Genomic DNA, 23,370 nt, shown 5'->3' on the forward strand with positions numbered 1-23,370 from the left:
CTATTAAAACCACCATTTTATTTACTCTTTCCTCATTCATTACACTGCTTTTGTGATGGGTCATCTTAATTAAAAAATCTCTGTATCTCCATTGTAGCAAGTTCCAAAATTTATTCCATTCATGTATTTTCTCAAACTTTTGGAAACACTGTCAATCTCTTAAAGAAATTCCTCAAATTTTTGGATGTAGTTTTTCTATGTCATAAGTATTTCTGCTGAACCTGCCACCAGTTCTTTTAAGATGTTATATTTTATGTGTTTTTTGAGAAGTGCACACATAGAGACTTCATCTAAATCACTGCTGCCACTTCCTTTCCTTCTTGTGCCTCATGTTATCCCAAGTATCCTTCCCTAAAATATGAATTCTTACATGAGTTCATTGCAGGTATATGTATGGATTTGTGCGCATATATAAACACATTTATTTCTAAATTATTGAGTCCATTTAGCATTGTTTTATTTATCAATGTGCTTAGGAACTGCATGAACTATGTCAGAGCTTGTCCCTGGAGGAGACTGTTTTCCCCTCTCTCCGTAGGGATTGACACCTAGCCTTGATGGCAGAGAGAAAGCCTGTCTTCTTCATATATGAAAAATAAAGTCAAATTCCTCCCCTAGGCCACTATTTTTTCAAGCTTTATATTTCGTGTTTTCTACACTCCTTCTCCAAAGTCTCTCATATCCATCTTCTTGAAAATACTATCTTTGATCAGTTTCCTTAATAATATTCTGATTCTTGAATTCTATTTGTTTAGAGACTGATTTACTTTCTCCATCACATCTATGGCATTTTGAAATTCTATTCACATCGTTAGTGTTGTAGTACATACCTTTATTCCAGCACTTAGGAGGTGACATCAATAAGGTCCTAAGATTGAGGATATTCTTGGAATATTGACCTATTACGTTTTCAATTACTGATAGACATGATGACAGAAACAATGTGGGGAAGAAAGAATTTATTTGGCTTACATGTTCTGATCAACGTGAGTCACTTAGGGAAGTTGGAGCAGGAAGTCAAGCACGTGCTGAGGCAGAAAACATAGACAAATATGGCTACCGTCTTACTCAGTTGACTTATACTACATCAGACCAACTTGAAAGGGTGATGTCATCCACAGTGGGTTGGGATTTCCCCTATGATCCAACAAGAAAATGAGTCCTGTGACTGGTCACCAACTGCAAAGTCACAAGCCTCCTTTCAGATGCTCAGCATGCTAATGTTTTGGTTAGTGAGCTATCTTACTAGGAAATGCATGGAATAGCAATAGATTGTACTGGGTGAGTGAGTCCACATCCAGAGAGACAAATGTTGAAAGTTCTTTACAAATACTCTTCTTAGCTTCAATTCTTCAGATGCAAGTATAAAACATGGAGGAAGAGACAGGGCTACCTGGGGTGAGTGGATAATTTGATGTATATGTGAAAGTAAGATTTTGATATAGTGGTGGAATATTTAGTAGGAGCTGAAACCAAATTATGTACGTATTTGTAGGGCTTTGGATGTGTGGGAGGACATATGTGGTAGTTGATAACACAGCCATGTTTGTGTAAGAGGCTGTGGCTACAGGAGAGGGAACAGAAGAAAGACCAGCATCTTGATGGGGCTTGGATAGAGTGGAGAATACATATAGAAATTCACATCAAGCTGTGGGCTGAGGTAGGAGTTGTGGGTGAGTTTAAACCCAGTAGAGCATACAAGTAGCCACATTTTGGACAGTTTTACGATATGAAGAGCCAGACACATAGACATGCAGATATTTGTGATGTTTTGCCTATAAAGCCTAGACTTGTGGTGTGTGTGTGTGTGTGTGTGTGTGTGTTGTACTAAGAATTTTGTCACTGGGTTTGGGGTACTGAGCACTACTGTTCAAGTACCCATGTTGGTAGATTGAGGCCTAGATAATGGAAGGAAGAACCTATCATGACCTGAGACCTCATCAAGTGTCTATGATCTGTATAATATAGGGGCAGCCAGCATAACTGTAAACATAGGCTGGAGAGTGGGCCTTCAGCTGTGAGGAAGAGGATACCTATTATACCCTGACACGTATCCATTTGCTTGTGTGTATGTGTGCTGTGTCTATAAGTGTGTGAGTGTCTGTGTTTATATGTATGTATATCTAGTGTGCTGCTGTATGGGAGGGCTCTCAGATACCATGTCATATGTGCATACTCTGTATGTGTGTGTGTGTTTGTACTCATGTATGTGGATTGTATTGTAGAAATCCTGACACTAGCTGGACCTGAACACATCTCCATATGGTAAGTGCATCACTTTGCCTATGAAGCAGGATGGCACACCTAGTTGTGATCATGTGTGACTTTGGTTGTAGGGAAGAGTTATGTCCTAGGACCAGATACGAAGACTTGTATGTATATGTTGAACTTTCACTATAGGAAAAGGGTACCTAACATGATCAGAGAACTGACGTGTGTAAGACACTTCTATGTAAGACAGGCAGGGAAAACCTAGCCGGTCTTGATTCCAGGTTATGTGTGTGATTTGTGTTTATGAGAAGTGGTACCTCACAGGAGGAGTTAATGAGATCTGTTTTTATATTTGGATGTGCATGTCTGTGTGTGTATGTGTGTGTGTGTGTGTGTGTGTGTGTGTGTGAGAGAGAGAGAGAGAGAGAGAGAGAGAGAGAGAGAGAGAGATTGAGTTTTTTATATGGGGCTTTGGATGAATGGCAGGGAGAAACAAAGAGGTCATGACATCTAGCCCTGTGTTTATTTTCTCAGCTTTAACCCTCAGTTTGGTTTTATTTTTGAGAGTAAATATCAGGAAATGATATTCTGCCATAGCTGACTTTCAGTGTAGGGCAGGGAATACATAGAAGGAGTAGCCACTTACCAATTTATGTAAGATTTGTGTGTATGTAAGATTTCTCTGTGAGGGGATAACATGAAGTACTTGATAGGAACTGGTGTATTCATGTATGCGTATTTGTATGCATTCAAGTGTCTGTGTTTTTGTATGTGTGTGTGTTTGTGTGTGTGAGAGAGAGAGAGCAAGAGAGAGAGAGAGAGAGAGAGAGAGAGAGAGAGAGAGAGCAAAAGAGAGCAACCGCGCGAGAGAGAAAGTGAGAAAGAGAGAGAGAGAGAGAGAGAGAGAGAGAGAGAGAGATTGAGAGCACATTCTAAACTATGTAAGATTGATGTGTATGCAAGATTTCTCTGACAGGGGATAACATGAAGAATCTGATATGTACTGGTGTTTTCATGCATGTGTGTGTGTGAGCATGCATGCAAGTGTCTGTGTGTGTGCGCATGTGTGTGTCTGTAGTGCATGTACTGTGTTGATGTGTGCTTTAGTTGTTACTAAGGATATAATGCATATTACCTATCACCATCCACGTGTCTACTGTGTCATTGGCTATAGAATAGGGGAGTCTGAGAAGTAGCTTGTTCCAAATCATGTATTGAGTGATGTTGCACATACCATTTGGCAGATCTTGCATGGCATGACACTTAGTTCTTTGTGGAAGACTTTAGATAAGGAAATGGTAATTGTAGCAGAATCTGGCATCAGGATCTGGCGTGTGTCTGGGGGGACTTGACTGTGGGTGAGGGCTCACCTACAGGGCCTGACTCTTTCTTTTGTCCAAGGTTCTTTTGTTTCCTTCCTCTCCTCCCCTCCCCTGCCCACTCCAACCCACTCCTCCACTCACATCACCCCCTTCCCCTCTCCTCTACTCCCCCCTCCCCACCCATTTCTTCCCCTCTCCCCCCCTCTCCTTTCTTCTCCATCTGCCCTATCCTCTACTACCTGCTTCTCTCCTCCCCTCACCCACACTACATCTCCCACATTCTACTCCCCACTTCTATCCACTCCTCCCCTTACCTCTTCTCCTCCACTCCCCTCTTCTCTCCTCTCTCCCTCCCCTCTCCTCTTCTCCACTCACCTTTCTCACTTTTCCTCTCCTCTCTTCTCTCTTACCTTCTCTTCCCCTCTCCTCTCCTTCCCTACCCTCCTCTCCCAAACTCTCCCCTCTTCTCTCTTACCTTCTCTTCCCCTCTCCTCTCCTTCCCTACCCTCCTCTCCCAAACTCTCCCCTCTTCTCTCCTGCTCTCCCCTCACCTCTCCTCTCCCACCCCTCTTTTTCTCTCCCACCAACAAGTGTTCGTGTGTGTAACTTGGCTCTTTAGAATTTGGAACACAGCATGTCCTGAATCTCTTTGTGTGTGTGTTGAATTTGGATATAGCAGAGGATGTAACTAACTTAATCTGATCTGTATCCATGGATGTGTATGTGAAGCTTTGCCTTTAGAGGCAAAAAAGGCAGGAACTGTCAAATAGCATATCGTGTTTGTATGTGGTTCTCTGCGTTTGTGTGTGTAGTATGTTCTTTTACTTAGTAAAGAATGTTGGCACAGGAGAATCATAACACATTAAACTGTCCATGTAAGTCCAGTGATGTGGACGGACATGCTTTCAGTTCCTGCCATTTTCCCCTCCATAGACAAAGCCTTATATACATGGATAGATAGCAGATTCAGCTAGTTATAGCCTCCCCTATAGCCAAATCCACACAAAGACAAATAGATTAAGGGCTGGCTGGGTCCCCAGTCCTGAAGAACCAAATTACCCACACAAACACATGCAGGGGAGAGAGAGGAAAGAGAGAGAGAGAGAGAGAGAGAGAGAGAGAGAGAGAGAGAGAGAGAGAGAGAAAGAAAGAGAGAGAGAGAGAGAGAGATTCAGTTCCTATATGTGGGGCTTTGGATGTATGGCAGGGAGAAACAAAGAGGCCATGACATCTAGCCCTGTGTTTATTCTCTCAACTTTAATCCTCAGTTTTGTTTTATTTTTAAGAGTACTTGTCAGGAACTAATATTCAACCATAGCTGACTTTCAGTGTAGAGCAGGAAATATTTTCAGGAAATAGCCACTTACCAATTTGTGTAAGATTTGTGTGTATGTAAGATTTCTTGTGAGGAGATATCATGAAGTACTTGATAGGAACTAGTGACTAGTGTATTCATGTATGTGTATTTGAATGCATGCATGCTAGTGTCTTTGTGTATGTGTGTGTATGTGTGTGAGAGAGAGAGAGAGAGAGAGAGAGAGAGAGGAGAGAGAGAGGAAGAGAGACAGACACAGAGACAGAGACAGAGAGAGGAGAGATAGGGCACATTCTAAACTATGTAAAATTGATGTGTATGCAAGATTTTTCTGTGAGGAGATAACAAAGTATCTGTTATGTACTGGTGTTTTCATGCATGCATGTGTGAGTATGCATGCAAGTGTGTATGTGTGTGTGTCTATGATGTCTACGATTCATGTACTCTGTTGATGTGTGCTTTCATTGTTAGGTAGGAAATACCTCACTTACATATCACAACCCATGTATCTACTGTGTTAGTGTCTATAGAGTAGGGAACTCTGGAAGTACCTTGTTCCAAATCAGGTATTGGGTGGTGGTGGACATGCCAGTCGGCAGATCTTGCACAGCATGACACTTAGCCCTGTGTGGAAGACTTTAGTTGAAGGAAATGGTAAATGTAGCAGAACCTGGCATCAGGATCTGGAGGGCAGATTCTGTGTCTGGAGGGCAGATATGGGTAAGGGCATACCTATGGGACCTGACACCAAGATCAGTTTCTCTTGTTCCAAGTTTCTTTTGTTTCCCTCCTCTCCTCCCCTCCCTTCCGCTATGCTTTCCTCCCCTCCACTTTCCTTTCCTCTTCTCTTCTGCTCTCCCGTACTCTCCTCTCCTCCCATATTCTCTCCTCTCCTCTCTTCTCCTCATCTCTCCTTTCCTCTTCTCTACCAACCCTCTCCTCTCATCCCCTCTCTTCTCATCCATTCATATCTCCACCTACTCCTCCCTCTTCTCTCCTCTTTCCTAGTGCCCTATCTTCTCTCTCCTCCCTTCCCCTCTCTTCTCCTTCCCTCCCCTCTCCTCTTCCCCATCAACCCTCTCCTCTCTTCTCCTCTCCTTCCCTCCACTCTCCTCCCCTTTCTTCTTCTACCCTCTCGTCCCTATTTCTTTCCTCCCTTCTGCTCCCATCCTCTCTTCTTTTTTCCTACGCTCCCCTTCCCTCTCTTTCTTCCCCTCTCCTCTCCTCTCCTCTCCTCTCCTCTCCTCTCCTCTCCTCTCCTCTCCTCTTCTCTCTGTCCTACTCCTCCCCTCTTCTCTACCCTATTCTACTCCCCTCTCCTCTGCTCCCCTCCTCTCTTCTCTTCTCCCCTACACTCTCCTTTTCTTTTTTCCTCCCCTCTCCTTTCCTCCCTTCCCTCTCCACTCCTCTCCTCCACTCAACTCCCCTCTCCTCTCAAACACTTTCCTTCCCTCTCCTCTCCTCCACCATCCTCTCCTTTCCTCTCCCCTCCCTCTTTTCTCCTCTTCTCTTCCCCCATTTCCTCCCCTCCCTTCTCCACCCCTCTTTTCCACTCACATCTCCCCCTTTCCTCCCCTAACCTCTCCTCCTCTCCCATCTCCTGGCATCTCCATTCTTCTCCTTCCCTCTCCTCTATTCACATCACCCCATTCTACACACCACTTTTCTCCTCCCCATTCCTCTCTTCTACTCCCTTGCCCTCCAATCTCCTCTACTACCCTCTCTTCTTTTTACCTCCCCTCTCCTCCCATTCCTCCTTTGTCTTCTAATTTCCTCCCTTCTTGTCCCCTCTCCTCTCATACCTTTTCTTCCCTTTTCCTCTCTCCTGCTGTCCTCTCCTCTCCTCTCCTCTCTTCTCCTTCCCTCTCCTCTGCTCCCCTCTCATTAACTCTTTTCCTCTCTCCTCTCCTCCCCTCCCCTCTACTCTGCTCTCTTCTCCTACCCTACCCTCCTCTTCCTCTTCTCTCCTCTCCTTTCTCCTCTCCCCTCCACTCCCCTCACACCTCTCCTCTCCCACCTCTCTTTTGGTCTCCCACCAACATGAGTTTGTGTGTGTAACTTGGCTCTTCAGAAACTGGGATCACAGCAAGTCCTTAATCTCTTTGTGTGTGTGTGTTGGATTTGGATGTAGCAGAGGATATAACTAACTTAAAATGATCTGTGTCCATGGATGTGTGTGTGAAGCTTTGCCTTTAGAAGCAAAAAAAGCAGGAACTGTCAAATAGCATATCATCTTTTGTATGTGTTTCTGTGTGTAGTATGTTCTTTATCTAATAAGGAATGTTGGCACAGGAGAATGTTAACACATTAAAATGTCCGTGTAAGTACAGTGATGTGGATGGACATGCTGTCAGTTCCTGCCATTTTCCCCTCCATAGGAAAAGCCTTATATACATGGATAGATAGCAGATTCAGCTAGTTATAGCCTCCCCTATAGCCAAATCCACACACAGACAAATAGATTAAGGGCTGGCTGGGTGCCCAGTCCTAAATATGCAAATTAGACAGACAAACACAAGCAGGGGAGAGAGACAGAGAGAGAGAGAGACAGAGACAGAGAGACACAGAGAGAGACAGAGAGAGACAGACAGACAGAGACAGAGACAGACAGAGACAAAGGCAGAGATAGAGACAGAAAGAAAAGACAGAGAAGAGGATTTAGGAACAAAAGATCCCGATAACAAGAGAGACACATCTTGGCGTGATCTTGCTGTATGCTGACTGGTGTCAGGTGTGGGGAATGATCCCCTTGGGCTCATACTGAGCAGTGTGTGTTGGGAAGCATGGTGGTGTGCAGCAGGGATTTACAAAGTAGTATATGTAGTATTGCAGTTAGCAGAAGCTAATTGCTGACACAAACCTAGAATTGTATGTGGATTTTGCAAGGGTGAATGGAATACACATGAATTTCTAGGTTACAGGCCCTGTTGGTCTATATCTCCTACAAACACTGTTATATATCAAGCCTGTTTATGTGCCTTCTCTGTATTCCGAGTCCTGAATGTGCCACCTGATGTCAGTCCCTGAACAACTCCTAACCATTCACCCCGCATTCACTGCTGCAAACTAAACTACCCTGTAATCCACAATGCATTGGAAGTGATCATGGACTATGAAGCACACTCTCTGACCAAATGATCAGGGGGCACAGTTTCTGCCTAGTAGCACTAAGAAGTGGCTTGTAGGTGGTGTGGAAGAGTGTTCTAGTTTAATTCAATATACAGTATGTTTGTGGCTTCATGGTATGGTTTCCACAAGGCCTGATATGGAAGGGATTACATAGGGCTGATCGAGGGGTGGTATCCAGCTGTTTCTAATACCACCCTCTGCATTGAGATGGTGGCAGGCAGGCAATGTCAAGCAGTGTCAATTACTAGCAATGTTGTTTAGCACAGCAGATGGGAGGGGACATGTGTGAAGGATCTTTACTACTATTGGTGTGGGAGTTGTTGGGGGAAGGAACATGCTGGAGTGCCATAGTAATGTATATGTATGACAATATATGAGTGTACAGGTGAGAAAAGTGTCAGGTAAGGGCTGATATCTAAATTGATATGTGGATTGTGGCTGTGGATGTCCATCAGTGTCTGACAGCTAGATGTTTTGGGATATATGTGGGGTGTCAGCACAATCTGGCTCCATGTATTCATTGTGAGGCAGCAAGGGTGGTGTGGTCTGCATGGGTTGACATCTAGCATTGAGAGTGGAGCAGTGCTGGGGAGTGTGCAGCGTTAGGCTCTCTGGCCTCTAGCAGCAGCATAGAGACTTAAGCTCAAGCAAGGCTTACATCTGTGCTATGCTCAGCATCCCTCTTCTGGACTGACGTGTTTGAGAGTCAAAAGTATAGTTGAATGTCAGAAGAGGAAATGAGGCCCCAGCTTTGGAGAGTCTTCATTCTGCTTCTTTACCATATCTTCACGCAGTAACGTTGAGGGTTGCATGGGTTTAAGAGTGATGAGAGGAATACATCTGGTGGTCAGTCTGGACACTCCTTCCTGCTGCATAGCACTGACCCACCATTTGTCGCAGAACAGGTATTTTTTCTGCCTTGATTTCCAAAGGTGTCCTGACAAAATCAGCTGATGTGATGTAGGTGAGTCGCTTGTTGGGATTTGTGTTTGAATCCATGTTTCCATCTCTGTTTCTTTCCTGTTCACTTCTGGAGGTCTCTGAGACTTTGTGTAAAGAGCTGGAACCAGAAGTGCAGGGTCTGGATGAATCGCTCCTGTCCTCTGCCATCACTTTTAGGATTAGAGCCAGTTGGATGTTAGGTTTAGTGCTTGGGTAGCAGATTGACATTTTTCAAGTCTGCATGAGGAAAGAACTGTCAGCTGAACAACAGTGAAAAGAGTAGAGACCCAGGGGTCTCTGAGAGTTTAGAGTCCTTTGGATTGCTCTCAGAGAAAATAAATGTTCTATTTGCCAATTGGTGTAAATTCAGCAGGAAGTCTACTTTGGTACTTTGGTATTTGTTGTTTGTGTATTGTCCCTAAAAATGCTAGTAGTAAACATTATTAGTGATTGAAGTCAAGTGCACATCATCATGTGATTGGTGGTCTGAGAGAGAAGGTCCAAAGACACTGCCCTTTTAGGGAACTCCAGTCTAGAGGCTATGCACACATTCACTCTTGTGTCCCAAATCTCTGTAGTGGCACGTTCTTTCTCTGCTCAGGTAGTTTTTCAGGGTCATCTCTGAGGAAAGAGTGACATAGGTGACATTTTTACACTATTGAAAAAAACACAATGAATGTATGCTGCAGATTTAAAGATAACATACATTGGACGGCTTTCCTAGGGGATCCTTCTGTTATCCTCAGATCTTGATGACAATTGGAGCAGGTTCTGAAGCTGGATGCTGTCACATGAGCCATCTCACTGCCCTGCACAGAATGTCCTCCGGAAGCTGTGTAGATCTTCTGAGCTTTCCCGAAATCGGAGATGACCTTTTTCACCGCTGACACCAGGGCTGAGTTTGCAAGTTCTTAGGTTAGGAATCCTCTGGGCCAGGCACCTACAAGAAAAGGAACACTGTAGATCAGTGAGGAAACTGGCTGAGACTTCCAATCCATAGGTACAAGGTCTGTGGTCTTGGCAGATAATGGCAGGTTTACTTTATGAAATTCGGGGACTAAAGAGGCAGGTATAATGCTCATTGTCATTCAAGGTGACCTTCCCTAGGCCATTAGGGTTCATCTGGGGCATCAGAGGGCTGGGAATGATTTCTCATGGCAGCCCTGCACCTTTCAGGAATCAGGCTCTGGGAACAAAGGAGGAAAAGCATTTCCCACCAACATGTCTAAACATAGGCACTCTGCTTCCTGCACCTCATCTCACTTCTTCTTGTCTACATTAGACAGGATACATACTTGGTGAAAATGAGCTTCCACAAAAGATGATGTCCCAAAGAGCCTGCAGATAATAGGAAAGGGTGATCAATAAGACATCTAGAATTAACTTTGGGAACTCCATATGACCCACCTGTTCCAACCTGCTCATCGTGGCTGTGTCAAGAGGCCAGTGGGTGTACTTTAATCATTGTGTCAACAAATATGTTATGTCCAGGAGAGCATTTAAGGACTCTGCTTTGTGCTCTGTGAGGAGGACACCTGTGGACAGCTTTAGGATGAAGTGTGTGAAGTTCCTCCTACAAGTAGCTGGTAATAATGGATCCTGCCCTTGCTCCGTCCAAAAGGGAGGTGGTAAAGGATGGAAGGGATGGATGTGGGGGTCTGAAACTCAGATTACTTCTGTTCTCTCAGGTAAAAGGATAAACTTGCTTTAGTATCAGGGAAAGTCCTCATTATTCCAAAGGCAAATGTCAAAATTAACATCACAACTGTTCATACTAAGATTTGCCTTTGCAGAGTCTGTCTGGTAAGTCTGGACCCAATGATTCTCATAGGTTGAATCTCCTGGGTTTCACTGACCTGCCTACAGTACCCAAGTCTCCCTTTCACAGGCACTACATTCAGTAAAGTATATCACGAATGTTACTTGCCTTAGTAATCACCACTGATGTAGAGCAGGTATGATCACATAAAGAAGAGATCTGCCACTCTAGTCAGGTTTTCCTTGCAAGGCTGTGTGAATTCCCATTCTCCTGGTTCTTCAATCCAGTACAGAGTAAGCATCTTGCCAGTTGCAGTGATTGTTCTTCCATACAGGGGTAAGATGATGTTCACCCATTATACACAAACTGTTCCTTCATAACAGCGAGGGGCAGATGGGAAAGATGAGCTACTTGCCACAATATATATCACAATCACTCTGAATCCATGACTTCATTTTGTGTCCTCTTACCTTTGTTCCCCTGCATCATGAGATTAATGACCACGTTCCTTGGAGTTGAAAACGGTTGACATTGGCAACCTCATGGTTATCCGTCTGTGGATCAATGTCAAGAATAAAACACATCATAGATACTTCTCTAATACAACAGGATGAAAATCAGTGTTCTCAGTGCTGCCTTCAGCCAAGAAAACCACAGATAAGCCCTGGCATTCAGTCCCTTCTGAGTGGCCACTCTTCATTACATGGTTGATTCTGCATGGAGCATGTCCATGACAACACCAATGCAACCTTCAAAAGAGGATCCTAGCAGAATGCTTCTATTCTACAGTCACAAGTTTCTGTCTAGGTCTGACCCTCTGACCCCTGATGTGGGATATAACCAAAAAGTAGTTCCAAGACTGCAGACTAACTCATGGTTTCTATGTACTCCAGGAAAATCAAGCAATATTCACCTTGCAAACTGGAGCAACATTCCAGGATTTCTTCTATAGTGGTACACATTTCTTTCCTGCTTGCTGTCATCTTCCTGTTAGGGGACAAATATGGTTCTGACAAGCATTCCACAGTAAGGGCCCCTTCACCAACAGCTGGACTGAACCATCGTGCAGTTGGAGTGTCTCCCGTGAAAAGAGGGAAGTAGATAGAGGCTGTCTGCAAACACATCAAAAGAGAGGGGAGCAGGAGGAGGAGGGGATTCACCTCTGTCCAGTATGAAAAAACATCTCCCTTGGACATGACCTTGAAGGGAAAGACAGATGAATGAGTATTGATGTTGTAAATCATAGAAGACAAGCCCATTGGGGCTTCCAATTCAAGGGCATCTTTGGGGGGAATTGTGGCACAGGGCTGCACTCTTGAGAAGAATGCTATTGAAGGCCAGCCATTGGACATACCCTCTCCTCTCCTCCACCATCTTCTCCTTTCCTCTTCCCTCTTTTCTCCTAGTCTCTTCCCCCATTTCCTCCCCTCCCCTCTCCGCCCCTCTTTTCCACTCACATCTCCCTCTTTCCTCCCCTTGCCTCTCCCCCTCTCCTGGCATCTCCATCCTTCTCCTTCCCTCTCCTCTATTCACATCACCCCATTCTACACACCACTTTTCTCCTCCCCACCCCTCTCTTCTACTTCCTTGCCCTCCTATCTCCTCTACTTCCCTCTCTTCTTTTTACCTCCCCTCTCCTCCCACCCCTCCTTTCTCTTCTAATTTCCTCCCTTCTTGTCCCCTCTCCTCTCATACCTTTTCTTCCCATCTCCTCTCTTCTGCTCTCCTCTCCTCTCCTCTCCTCTCCTCTCCTCTCCTCCACTCACTGCTCCTCCAGTCTCTTCCCCTCTACTCTCCACTCATCTCCTCTCTTCTCTTCTACTCTCCTATACTCCACTCTCCTCCCTTCACCTCTCCTCTCCTCCATCCTCTCCCTCCTCCTCTCTCTTCCCCTCTGCTTTCCTTCCTTCTCCTCCCCTTTCCCCCTCCCCTCCCCTCTTCTCTCCTCCTCTCTCCCATAACACCTTCTGCCTCCTCCCCTCTCTTCTCTTCCTGTCCCCTCCCCCCTCTCCTGTCCTCCCCCTCCTATCTCCTGTCCCCCATCCCCTTTCTCTCCCCTTTCTCTCTCCTCTGCTCCCCTCTCTTTAATTCTTTTCCTCTCTCCTCTCCTCCCCTCCCCTCTACTCTGCTCTCCTCTCCTACCCTACCCTCCTCTTACCTCTTCTCTCCTCTCCTGTCCCCTCTTTTCTCCCAAATCTCTTTCTCTCCTGCCATCATCATGTATTTGTGTTTGCAACTTGGCTCTTCAGAATTGGGAACACAGCAGGTTCTGAATCTCTTTGTGTGTGTTTTGGATTTGGATGTAGCAGAGGATATAACTAACTTAATCTGATCTGTGTCCATGTATGTATGTGTGAAGCTTTGCCTTTAGAAGCAAAAAAGGCAAAAACTGTCAGATAGTATATCATCTTTTTTATGTGTTTCTGTGTGTAGTATGTTCTTTATCCAATAAGGATTGTTGGCACAGGAGACTCTTAACACATTAAAATATCCGTGTAAGACCACTAATGTGGATGGACATGCTGTCAGTTCCTGACATTTTCTCCTCTATAGGCAAAGCCTTATATACAGGGATAGATAGCAGATTCAGCTAGTTATAGCCTCCCCTATAGCCAAATCCACACACAGACAAATAGATTAAAGGCTGGCTGGGTCCCCAGTCCTGAATATCCAAATTAGACAAACACAAGCAGGAGAGAGAGATAGAGAGAGAGGCAGAGAGACAGAGACAGAGAGACAGAGAGAGACAGAGACACAGAGACAGAGAGAGAAAGACTGAGATAGAGACAGAGAAGAGGATTTTGGAACAAAAGACTCTGATAACAAGCTTGGCCTGATCTTGCTGTATGCTGACTGGTGTCAGGTGTGCGGAATGATCGCCCTGTGCTCATACTGAGCAGTGTGTGTTGGGAAGCATGGTGGTGTGCAGGAGGGATTTACAAATTAGTATTGTAGTAGTGCAGTTAGCAGAAGCTTACCGCTGACACAAACCTAGAATTGTATGTGGATTTTGCAAAGGAGAATGGAATATACATGAATTCTAGATGTCAGGCCCTGTTGGTCTATATCTCCTACACTGTTATATATCAAACCCGTTTATGTGCCTTCTCTGTATTCCGAGTCCTGAATGTGCCACTTGATGTCAGTTCCTGAACAACTCCTAACCATTCACCCTGCATTCACTGCTGCAAACTAAACTACCCTGTAATCCACAATGCATTGGAAGTGATCATGGACAATGCAGCACACTCTCTGACCAAGTGATTAGGGGGTGCAATTTCTGTCTAGTAGCACTAAGAAGTGACTTGTAGGTGGTGTGGAAGTGTGTTCTAGTTGAATTTGATATACAGTTTGTTTAGGGCTTCATGGTTTGGTTCCCGCAAGGCTTGATATGGAAGGGATTACATAGGGCTGTTCGAGGGGTGGTATCCGGCTGTTTCTAATACCACCCAATGCATTGAGATGGTGGCAGGCAGGCAATGTCAAGCAGTGTCAATTACTAGTAATGCTGTTTAGCACAGCAGATGGGAGGGGACATTTGTGAAGGATCTTTACTACTACTGGTGTGGGAGTTGTTGGTGGAAGGGACATCCTGGCCTGCCATAGTAATGTATATGGTAGAAAATATATGAGTGTACGGGTAACAAAAGTGTCAGGTAAGGGCTGATATCTAAATGGATATGTGGATTGTGGCTATGGATGTCCATCAAGGTCTGGCACCTAGCTGTTTTGAGATATGTGTGGAGTTTCCAGCACAGACTGATTCCTTGTATTCATTGTGGGGCAGCAAGAGTGTGTGTTCTGCATGGGTTGACATCTAGCATTGAGAGTGGAGCAGTGCTGGGGAGTGTGCAGCGATAGGCTCTCTGAGCAACAGCAGCAACACGGAGACTCATGAACTCAAACAAGTCTAACATCTGTGCTATCCTCAGCATCCCTCTTCTTCTGGGCTGAGGTGTTTGAGAGTCAAGAGTACAGTTGACTGTCAGAGAGGGAAATGAGCCCCCAGCTTTGGAGAGTCTTCATTCTGCTTCTTTACCGTATCTTCATGCAGTAACGCTGAGGGATACAGTCTCCCTCAGTCTGTATTTTCTTGGCTAATGTCATTAAAACTCGTGTGGCCAGAGTTCATCTTCTGTGTTGTGTCGTGTTTGCATCGGGGTCAACTGTAATAACTGAATTTGTAATGGTTTCTTATTTTTTGCCCTTGCATACTTGGAGACTTTTGTGGACAGATCATTTTCTCTGCCTTGATTTCCAATGGTGTCCCTGACAAAATCAGCTGATGTGATGTAGGTGGTCTCTTGCTGGGATTTGTGTTTGAATCCATGTTTCCATCTCTGTTTCTTCCATGTTCAATTCTGGGGATCTCTGAGACTTTGTGTGAAAGGCTGGAACCAGAATTGCAGGGTCTAGAGGAGTCAGTCCTGTCCTCTGACCCACTTTTAGGATTAGAGCCAGTTGGATGTTAGGTTTAGTGCTTGGGTAGCAGACTGACATTTTTCAAGTCTGCATGAGGAAAGAACTGTCAGCTGAACAACAGTGAAAAGAGTAGAGACCCAGGGGTCTCTGAGAGTTTAGAGTCCTTTGGATTGCTCTCAGAGAAAATAAATGTTCTATTTGCCAATTGGTGTAAATTCAGCAGGAAGTCTACTTTGGTACTGTGGTATTTGTTGTTTGTGTATTGTCTCTAGTCAATGCCAGTAGGAAACAGGATAAGTAACTGAAGTCAAGTGTACCATCGTCATGTGATTGGTGGCCTGAGGGAGCAGGTCCAAGGACACTGCCTTTTCAGGAACTCCAGTCTAGAGGCTATGCACACATTCACTCTCATGTTCCAGGCTCTGTAGTGGCATGTTCTTTCTCTGCTCAGGTAGTTTTTCAGGGTCATCTCTGAGGAAAGAGAGACATAAGTGACATTTTTACACTATCCAAAAACACACAACATGAATGTATGTGGGAGATTTAAAGATAACATCCATTGGACGGCTTTCCTAGGGGATCCTTCTGTTATCCTCAGATCTTGATGACAATTGGAGCAGGTTCTGAAGCTGGATGCTGTCACATGGGCCATCTTACTGCCCTGCTCAGAATGTCCTCCTGAAGCTGTGTAGAACTTCTGAGCTTTCCCGAACTCGGAGATGACCTTTTTCATCACTGACACCAGGGCTGAGTATTCAAGTCCTCAGGTTATGAATCCTCTGGGTCACAATTCAGGATGTGGCCAGGCACCTGTAAGAGATGGAATATTATAGATCAGTGAGGAAACTGGCTGAGAGTTCCACATTCATAGGTACAAGGTCTGTGGTCTTGGCAGATAATGGCAGGTTTACTTTATGAAATTCGGGGACTAAAGAGGCAGGTATAATGCTCATTGTTGTCCAAGATGACCTTCCTTAGGCCATTAGGGTTTCATCTGGGGCATCAGAGGGCTGGGAATGATTTCACATGGCAGCCCTGCAACTTTCAGGAATCAGGCTCTGGAAACAAAGGAGGAAAAGCATTTCCCACCAACATGTCTAAACATAGGCACTCTGCTTCTTGCACCTCATCTCACTTCCTCTTGTCTACGTTAGACAGGATACATACTTGGTGAAAATGAGCTTCCACAAAAGATGATGTCCCAAAGAACCTGCAGATAATAGGAAATGGTGATCTATTAGACATCTGTAGTTGACTTGGGGAACTCCATATGACCCACCTGTTCCAACCTGCTCATCGTGGCTATGTCAAGAGGCCAGTGGGTGTACTTTAATCATTGTGCCAACCAAATATGTTGTGTCCAGAAGAGCATCTAAGGACTCAGCCTTGTGCTCTGAGGAAGGACACCCGTGGACAACTTTGGGATGAAGTGTGTGGAGTTCCTCCTACAAGTAGCTGGTAATAATGGAACCTGCCCTTGCTCCGTCCAAAAGGGAGGTGGTAAATGAGGGAAGGGATGGATGTGGGGGTCTGAAACTCAGATGACTTCTGTTCTTTCAGGTCAAAGGATAAAGATAGCAACTTGCTTCAGTATCAGAGAAAGTCCTCGTTTGTCCAATAACAAATGTCAAAATTAACATCACAACTGTTCATACTGAGATTTGCCTTTGTAGAGTCTGTCCTGGTAGTCTGGAGCCCATGATTCTCATTGCTTGTATCTCCTGGATTTCACTGACCTGGGTACAGCACCCAAGTCTCCCTTTCCCAGGAACTGCATTCAGTAAAGTATATCACAAATGATATTTGCCTTAGTAATCACCCACTGTTGTAGAGCAGGTATGACCACATAAAGAAGAAGGTTTGCCACTCCAGTCTGGTTTTCCATGCAAGGCTGTGTGCACTCTCGTTCTCGTGGTTCTTCAACCCAGTACAGAGTAAGCATCTTGCCAGTTGTAGTGACTGTTCTTCCATACAGGGGTAAGATGATGTTCTCCCGTTATACACAAACTGTTCCTCCATAACAGCTAGGGGCAGATGGGAAAGATGAGCTACTTGCCACAATATATATCACAATCACTCTGAATCCATGAGTCCATTTTGTGTCCTCTTACCTTTGTTCCTCTGCATCATGAGATTAATGACCACGTTCCTTGGAGTTGAAAACGGTTGACATTGGCAGCCACATGCTTATCCTTCTGAGAATCAATGTGAAGAATAAAACACATCACAGATACCTCTCTAATTCAACAGGATGAAAATCAGTGTTCTTAGTGCTGCCTTCAACCATGAGACCCACAATAAGCCCTGGCATTCAGTCCCTTCTGAGTGGCCTCTCTAAATTACATGGTTGATTCTGCATGGAGCATGTCCATGACAACACCAATGCAACCTTCAAAAGAGGATCTCCTAGCAGAATACTTCTAATCAATAGTCACAAGTTTCTGTCTAGGTCTGACGCTCTGACCCCTGATGTGGGATATAACCAAAAAGTGGTTCCAAGACTGCAGACTAAGTCATGGTTTCTATGTACTCCAGGAAAATCAAGCAATATTCACCTTGCAAACTGGAGCAACATTCCAGGATTTCTTCTATAGTGGTACACATTTCCATCCTGCTTGCTGTCACTTTCCTGTTTGGAGACAAATATGGTTTTGACAAGCATACCACAGTAAGGGCCCCTTCACCAACAGCTGGACTGAACCAGCATGCAGTTGGAGTGTCTCCCGTGAAAAGAGGGAAGTATATACAGGCTGCCTGCAAACACATCAAAGGGGAGGGGAGTAGATGGAGGAGGGAATTCACCTCCGTCCAGTATGAAAAAACATCTCCCTTGGACATGACCTTGAAGGGAAAGACAGATGAATGAGTATTGATGTTGTAAATCATAGAAGACAAGCCCAATGGAGCTTCCAATTCAAGGGCATCTTTGGGGGGAATTGTGGCACAGGGCTGCACTCTTGAGAAGAATGCTATTGAAGGCCAGCCATTGGACATACCTCCTGTTAACAATGGTTTTCTGTGGAGAACCCAGTGGTAGATGAAGGCTTACCATCTCCTGTGTTGTATCTCTGTTGGAGTACAGGACACTCTGTTATCTGGACTTCCATCATGGCTCCTACTTTGGTTATCTCAGTCTCACCAAGAAAACTGCTAACTGAATGTCTCATCCTATACAGTGACTCAATATGTAAAATGATAATGACATATGGAAGGCACAGTCTTAAGAACTTTAAAATATGTATTTCAGAGTCTTGACTCTTATATCCTTCTAGATCATCTGTTTTCCGTTGGCTCTTCTTAAACTCTTTCCCGGTCTTTTTAGTTTTCTTCCCTCAAAGCCTTTGATGTTCTATAATTCTTTCTTCCTTTATCCAACACTACTTCTGGCTGCCTCTCCAGCCTCTACTTCTCAATCACTACTGTCTACTTTAGCTTAAACAATTCGTGTTAAAGGTGGTGGTGGTAGTGGTGCTTTGAAGAGTTACTTTTGAAATAAAATTTCCTAATTTACCTACCCTAACTATTACTTGATGGTCGCAAAGGACATTAGAAAATATATCGATTAATACACACTGACGTGCATCTTGGGCACCCCATTTAGCTGTGTGTGTGCACCTGCAATGCTCTCTCCTTCCAGTGGTGCCTCTTCCTTCTGAGAAACATGGCTTTTTCGTGAGAGTGGCAGACAGCAGCACAGAAATCTCACACCATTCCCAATTCTCTTCTTAACCCTCTTCCAGCCTTTGGACAGACTGCTGGCAGAGGCTGGACTTACATCTTTGGGAAGGACACCATTTAAGTTGTTCTTGGATGTTGCCTGAAGGGATGATCTATGAGTTCCAAAGGTTTCAATGGTGCTCATACTCTGAGGTGTCTCCCTGTCCTTGCTTACAGAGGGTGTACTCTGAGAATCTAAGCTATTCTTTGGGGTGCTCACTCCCTGGGGTGCCTCACATGACAAATACTGTGCAGAAGAAATGCACTCAGAGAATTGGCATCTTGAGGACCACTTGTTGCAAACCATGCTACCTACTGTCAAACTTCTGCTCAGGAGAGGAGTAACCTCAGGAGCACACGTGGGTACTGGGTGGGGAGGGTTGTCCTCCTTCAGCAGGCAGCATAAGGTTGCAGGCATGCTCAGGCTTCTCCTCCCCTGCTTGCTTGAACACTTCTCATCATGCCCCTGATGTTCAGCCAGCAGGGCAAAGGTATGAAGGGCAGGCTCACTCATTCTCCTCTTAGGAAGAAGGGGCTTGAGAGCATCTGTTGATGATACAGTGACACAGGCGTGCAAAGGCTTAGTGGCAGATTTAATGTGGTCCTGGGTATACTCATGGTTTAAAATTAGGTATGTGGCCATGATGTTATTGAATTTTTTCTCATGTAGACAATCACTAATATCCATGGGGTGGTAGCCCAAACGCCACATGGCCAGCACAACGCTGGGATTTGGTTTGTTACATAATGTCTCTGAGGATGATGGGAGTTTCCAAAATTCTTCCCTGTCTCTGATCCACTGGTGGTGTCTAATGTCACAAATTGTGGGCCTCTGCTCAGGGTTCACAGTGAACAAGTGCACAATGAGATGCACAAGCAAACGATTTTGAGAGAGTGTGTAAGGAATGTGGTACGTGGGATTCAGCATCTTCTCCTTCATGTCTGTATAGGTATTTGCTTTGAATGGGAAATTCCCTGTCAACATTACATACAAAACCACTGCCATGCTCCAGATGTCAACTGCCTTTGCATCATACTCTGTGTCATCAAATAGCTCTGGAGCACAATATTCAATTGTGCCACAGAATCCCTTGCACATCTGCCCAGAGGTTACTCTGACTGCCAGGCCAAAGTCACACAGTTTGATGTTTCCCTTGCCATCAAGCAGGATGTTATCTAGCTTGATGTCCCTGTGGGCGATGTTATTATCGTGGCAGTAATGCACTGCACACACAATCTGGCAGAAGATGTGTTGGGCCTGTTTCTGCTTAAGAGGGCCACCCTCCTCAATGAGCGTGACTAGATCGCCATGAGCAGCAAACTCCAACACCATATAGATGTGGTCTTTGCTGTCGATGATGTGGAAGAGCTTTATTATGTACGGGTGGTCCAGCTCTTTCATGATGTTGAGTTCTTTCCTAATTTTACCATTACTCTCCTGATCATTCGCAAGGATTTTAACTGCGACATTAATATTTGTGAGGAGGTGGCAAGCCAGCTTCACCTCAGCAAAGGCCCCTTTGCCAAGGTTATTGAGTATGACATAATGATCTGTAATGATCTCTTCTTCATAGGTGCTGGCATTCAGGTCCAGCTGCATGGTCTCCTCCTCACTGTTCTCACTAGAAAGGTTCTTGTTAATTTCCATTCCAACGCCAACTGAGAAAAAAGATTAAAAACAATGAGAAGTAAATCAAGGGGTAAAGTTTTTAGCTTTCTGTTTCTTCATGGACAATTGTGACATATGCGTACCACCTTACGGTGAACTTCTGAGTCACGGAAAATAAGAAAAAGCCAAACTGTAAAGAAATCCTGGAAAATGTACCAAAGAAGAGAAGTAAATCTAAGGAAATAGACCAGCGTGAACATTGCAATAATAAACTGAACATTGCAATAATAAATGCTTGATTATTGAAAAAAACAAACAAAACAGATACAACCTTACCAAAAGTGATCAAAGAGGAGAAACTTCAGTTTAAATCTATAGTCAAGCTTTGGTCTTGTTACAGTAAATATGGCTACTTGTAACAAATCCTTTGTAAGACTTTTTTTTGGCAACTAACAAGGCATTTTATTTTGGCATGGAGATTATATCCTATTTATCCTGTAAACATATCTGAAAGTAAAATGAATTTAAAGTTCTATGCGAATGGAACCATTTTTGAATCTGTCTTTTGGAGAAATTTTGAATATTTCTTCACTGCTAAGTTCTCAATAACAAACAATGGAAATCATGGAATCACAAAAACTTTGAAAAAACTCTTAGTATAAGTACATAGTACAGATAGCAAAGGAGAATCAGCATTCCTGCAGAAATAACAACATCAGAGAGAATACATAGAATTATGATGCACAATTTTCAGATGCTGTCCTGTGCTCAAGAAAAGGAATGTCATTTCTATTCTAAGAAAAACATTTTACATTACTAGATTCTAATGTAATCCTTTAGCAGACTATACCATCCAATTCACCTGTTTTTCCTGTCCCCAAATTGTATATTTTACTCTGAGATAGGTTGGTTAATATAGTGATATCACTCTTGTCAACACCATAAGGAAAAGTTGTCTTTAAAAATGTGGAATATGATTCTGTGTTAGTCACTTGCTTTCATGCAAACTCAAATATAAAACATTTTTTTCAGATATCTATGATATCAATCATAAGTTTTAAATTATTTGTACATTTACAACCGGTTTTGAATCTTTAAGTTTCTCATCTGGTTTTGTACATAACCATTCAATTTACATTATTATATTCTTCTCTTTTTTTAAGATCTGACAATGTTACTTTGAGGGCAGGTGTAACAAGTGTCATGTTTTGATAACATAAGAATGAAGCCAATGTCCCAAGATTTCTCTATTCTCTATGTAGAGATTTAACCAAAAGGCTACTTAGGAGTCGATAATGTCACCACATTTCTCATTCCAATTCCTCAAGTTTCCTAGTACTATTTTTTTCTATTTTTAAACAGTAATGTGAAGTTTTTATTCTGCTCTTACATGTTCTACCATGACTTGAGTTTTCATACTCTCCCCTGCTCTATGCTCTCTCGCCTCTTCCCCCAAATTTACCCTCCCTGCATCTCCCCCCAGGAAAGGGCAGGCCTCCTAGGGACATCAATGAAACACAACATAATATGCTTCTATAAAACTGTGCACATACTATCATATCAAGGCTGAACTAAAAAACAAGAAGGAGGAAAAGGTCCCATCAGCAGGCTGAAAAGTTAGTGATTACCTTTCCACTGTTAGGAATCCCACAGTAACATCAAGATTATGGGAAATAAGATAAACACAGGAACTAGGTAAGATCCCTATCTCACAGGCTCCCTCATGTCTTTGAGCCACTATGAGTACCAGTTAATTGATTTTGTAGGCTGGGTATCCATGGTGCCCCTGACTACCCTGGTGCTCTGATCCTTCATTTGGAAGTATTTTGAAACCTATGCTCTCATGAATTGTGAAACGTAGCAAATGACAACATTTTTAGCATGTGTAACCTCTCAGAAATCAAAAGGTAGTATGTAAAATCTTACATATATTAGTAATAAGCATGATAGTTCAATATACTTGGAAAAAAATCACAAGAAAATCATTTGAGTTCATTGACATAATTAGATTCTTTTTCATACCAGAAAATCGGTCCCATGAAAACCACAATGCTCACCTCTACTGCCAAGACTATTGCTATGATGTAACGTTATTGTTATGCACTATTGCTGAATACAACACTCATGTGTATTAGCCAACATGAAGTTGTTGACTGGTGCTTCAACTGCTAGAAGACTCATCCCTGTGGACTGACACTCATGACACAGAAATGTATTCTGCATTCTACTGAAGAAAAAGATAATCATCAACATCATCCAGCTACAAACCCTCGGACAACAGTGACAAACTAGCACAATGGACTGATGCAATATTGGAATAAGTACAATGGCAGTAACCAGTCACTTTTCGATTGGATTTAAGGCCCCTCCAGGATATGGAAACCATTACTGACACTGCTCACATGGGCAAGAAACTGAATGGATAGGTCATAAGCTACAGGAAAACCCGCTACTATGATTTTGCTACAGCAGCACAGTGAACAAAATGATTTTTGTTGACATATTGCTACACAAAGAGATCAATGTCTCAAACAGTATGCAACAGTGAAGCCGTGTCTCTAGTGAGAGTTGTATCTAACCCTGAGTCTTACAGCAATGTAGAGGGAGTGTGAGGTTTCATAATACTTAATCCCAGATGGAAAGCTTCGTGAAAACGTTCCCTCAATTTTCAGGGGAGAAGTCAGAAGTCAGTAGCTAGAAGAGGAGGCAGAAAGATTCTCACAACCAGATGTAATAGAAGATTCCAAGAAAACAAGGAAATTGATGAACACAGGAACTGAAAGAGACTGCAGCAATACACACAAGCATACAAAGGTTCAAGTCACATGAGGGCTTTGTCATTATTTTGGGAAATAGAAACAGGCTTCCACCCCCAAACAGGAAAACATCAGCATTTGTTTCCTGACGGCAAAGAAAAAACAGTTTTCTCCAATGGTTTCTCACT

The 23,370-nt window shown here is 43.7% G+C and overlaps 1 protein-coding gene across 1 annotated transcript; it reads right to left on the minus strand.

Annotated features, from left to right (window-relative positions):
- Positions 1 to 9,720: 9,720 nt before the first annotated feature.
- Positions 9,721 to 20,465, minus strand: LOC130886541 (sperm motility kinase X-like). The gene is made up of 3 exons (XM_057788452.1): positions 18,876 to 20,465; positions 11,592 to 11,665; positions 9,721 to 9,859 (listed from the first exon to the last, which is right to left on the minus strand). Exons 1-3 carry the CDS (start codon positions 20,463 to 20,465, stop codon positions 9,721 to 9,723), a joined length of 1,803 nt encoding a protein of 600 aa, XP_057644435.1.
- Between the last annotated feature and the right edge of the window lie 2,905 nt (positions 20,466 to 23,370).

Source organism: Chionomys nivalis, chromosome 14 (assembly GCF_950005125.1).
Source record: "Chionomys nivalis chromosome 14, mChiNiv1.1, whole genome shotgun sequence".
In the NCBI taxonomy this organism is placed as follows: Eukaryota; Metazoa; Chordata; class Mammalia; order Rodentia; family Cricetidae; genus Chionomys; species Chionomys nivalis.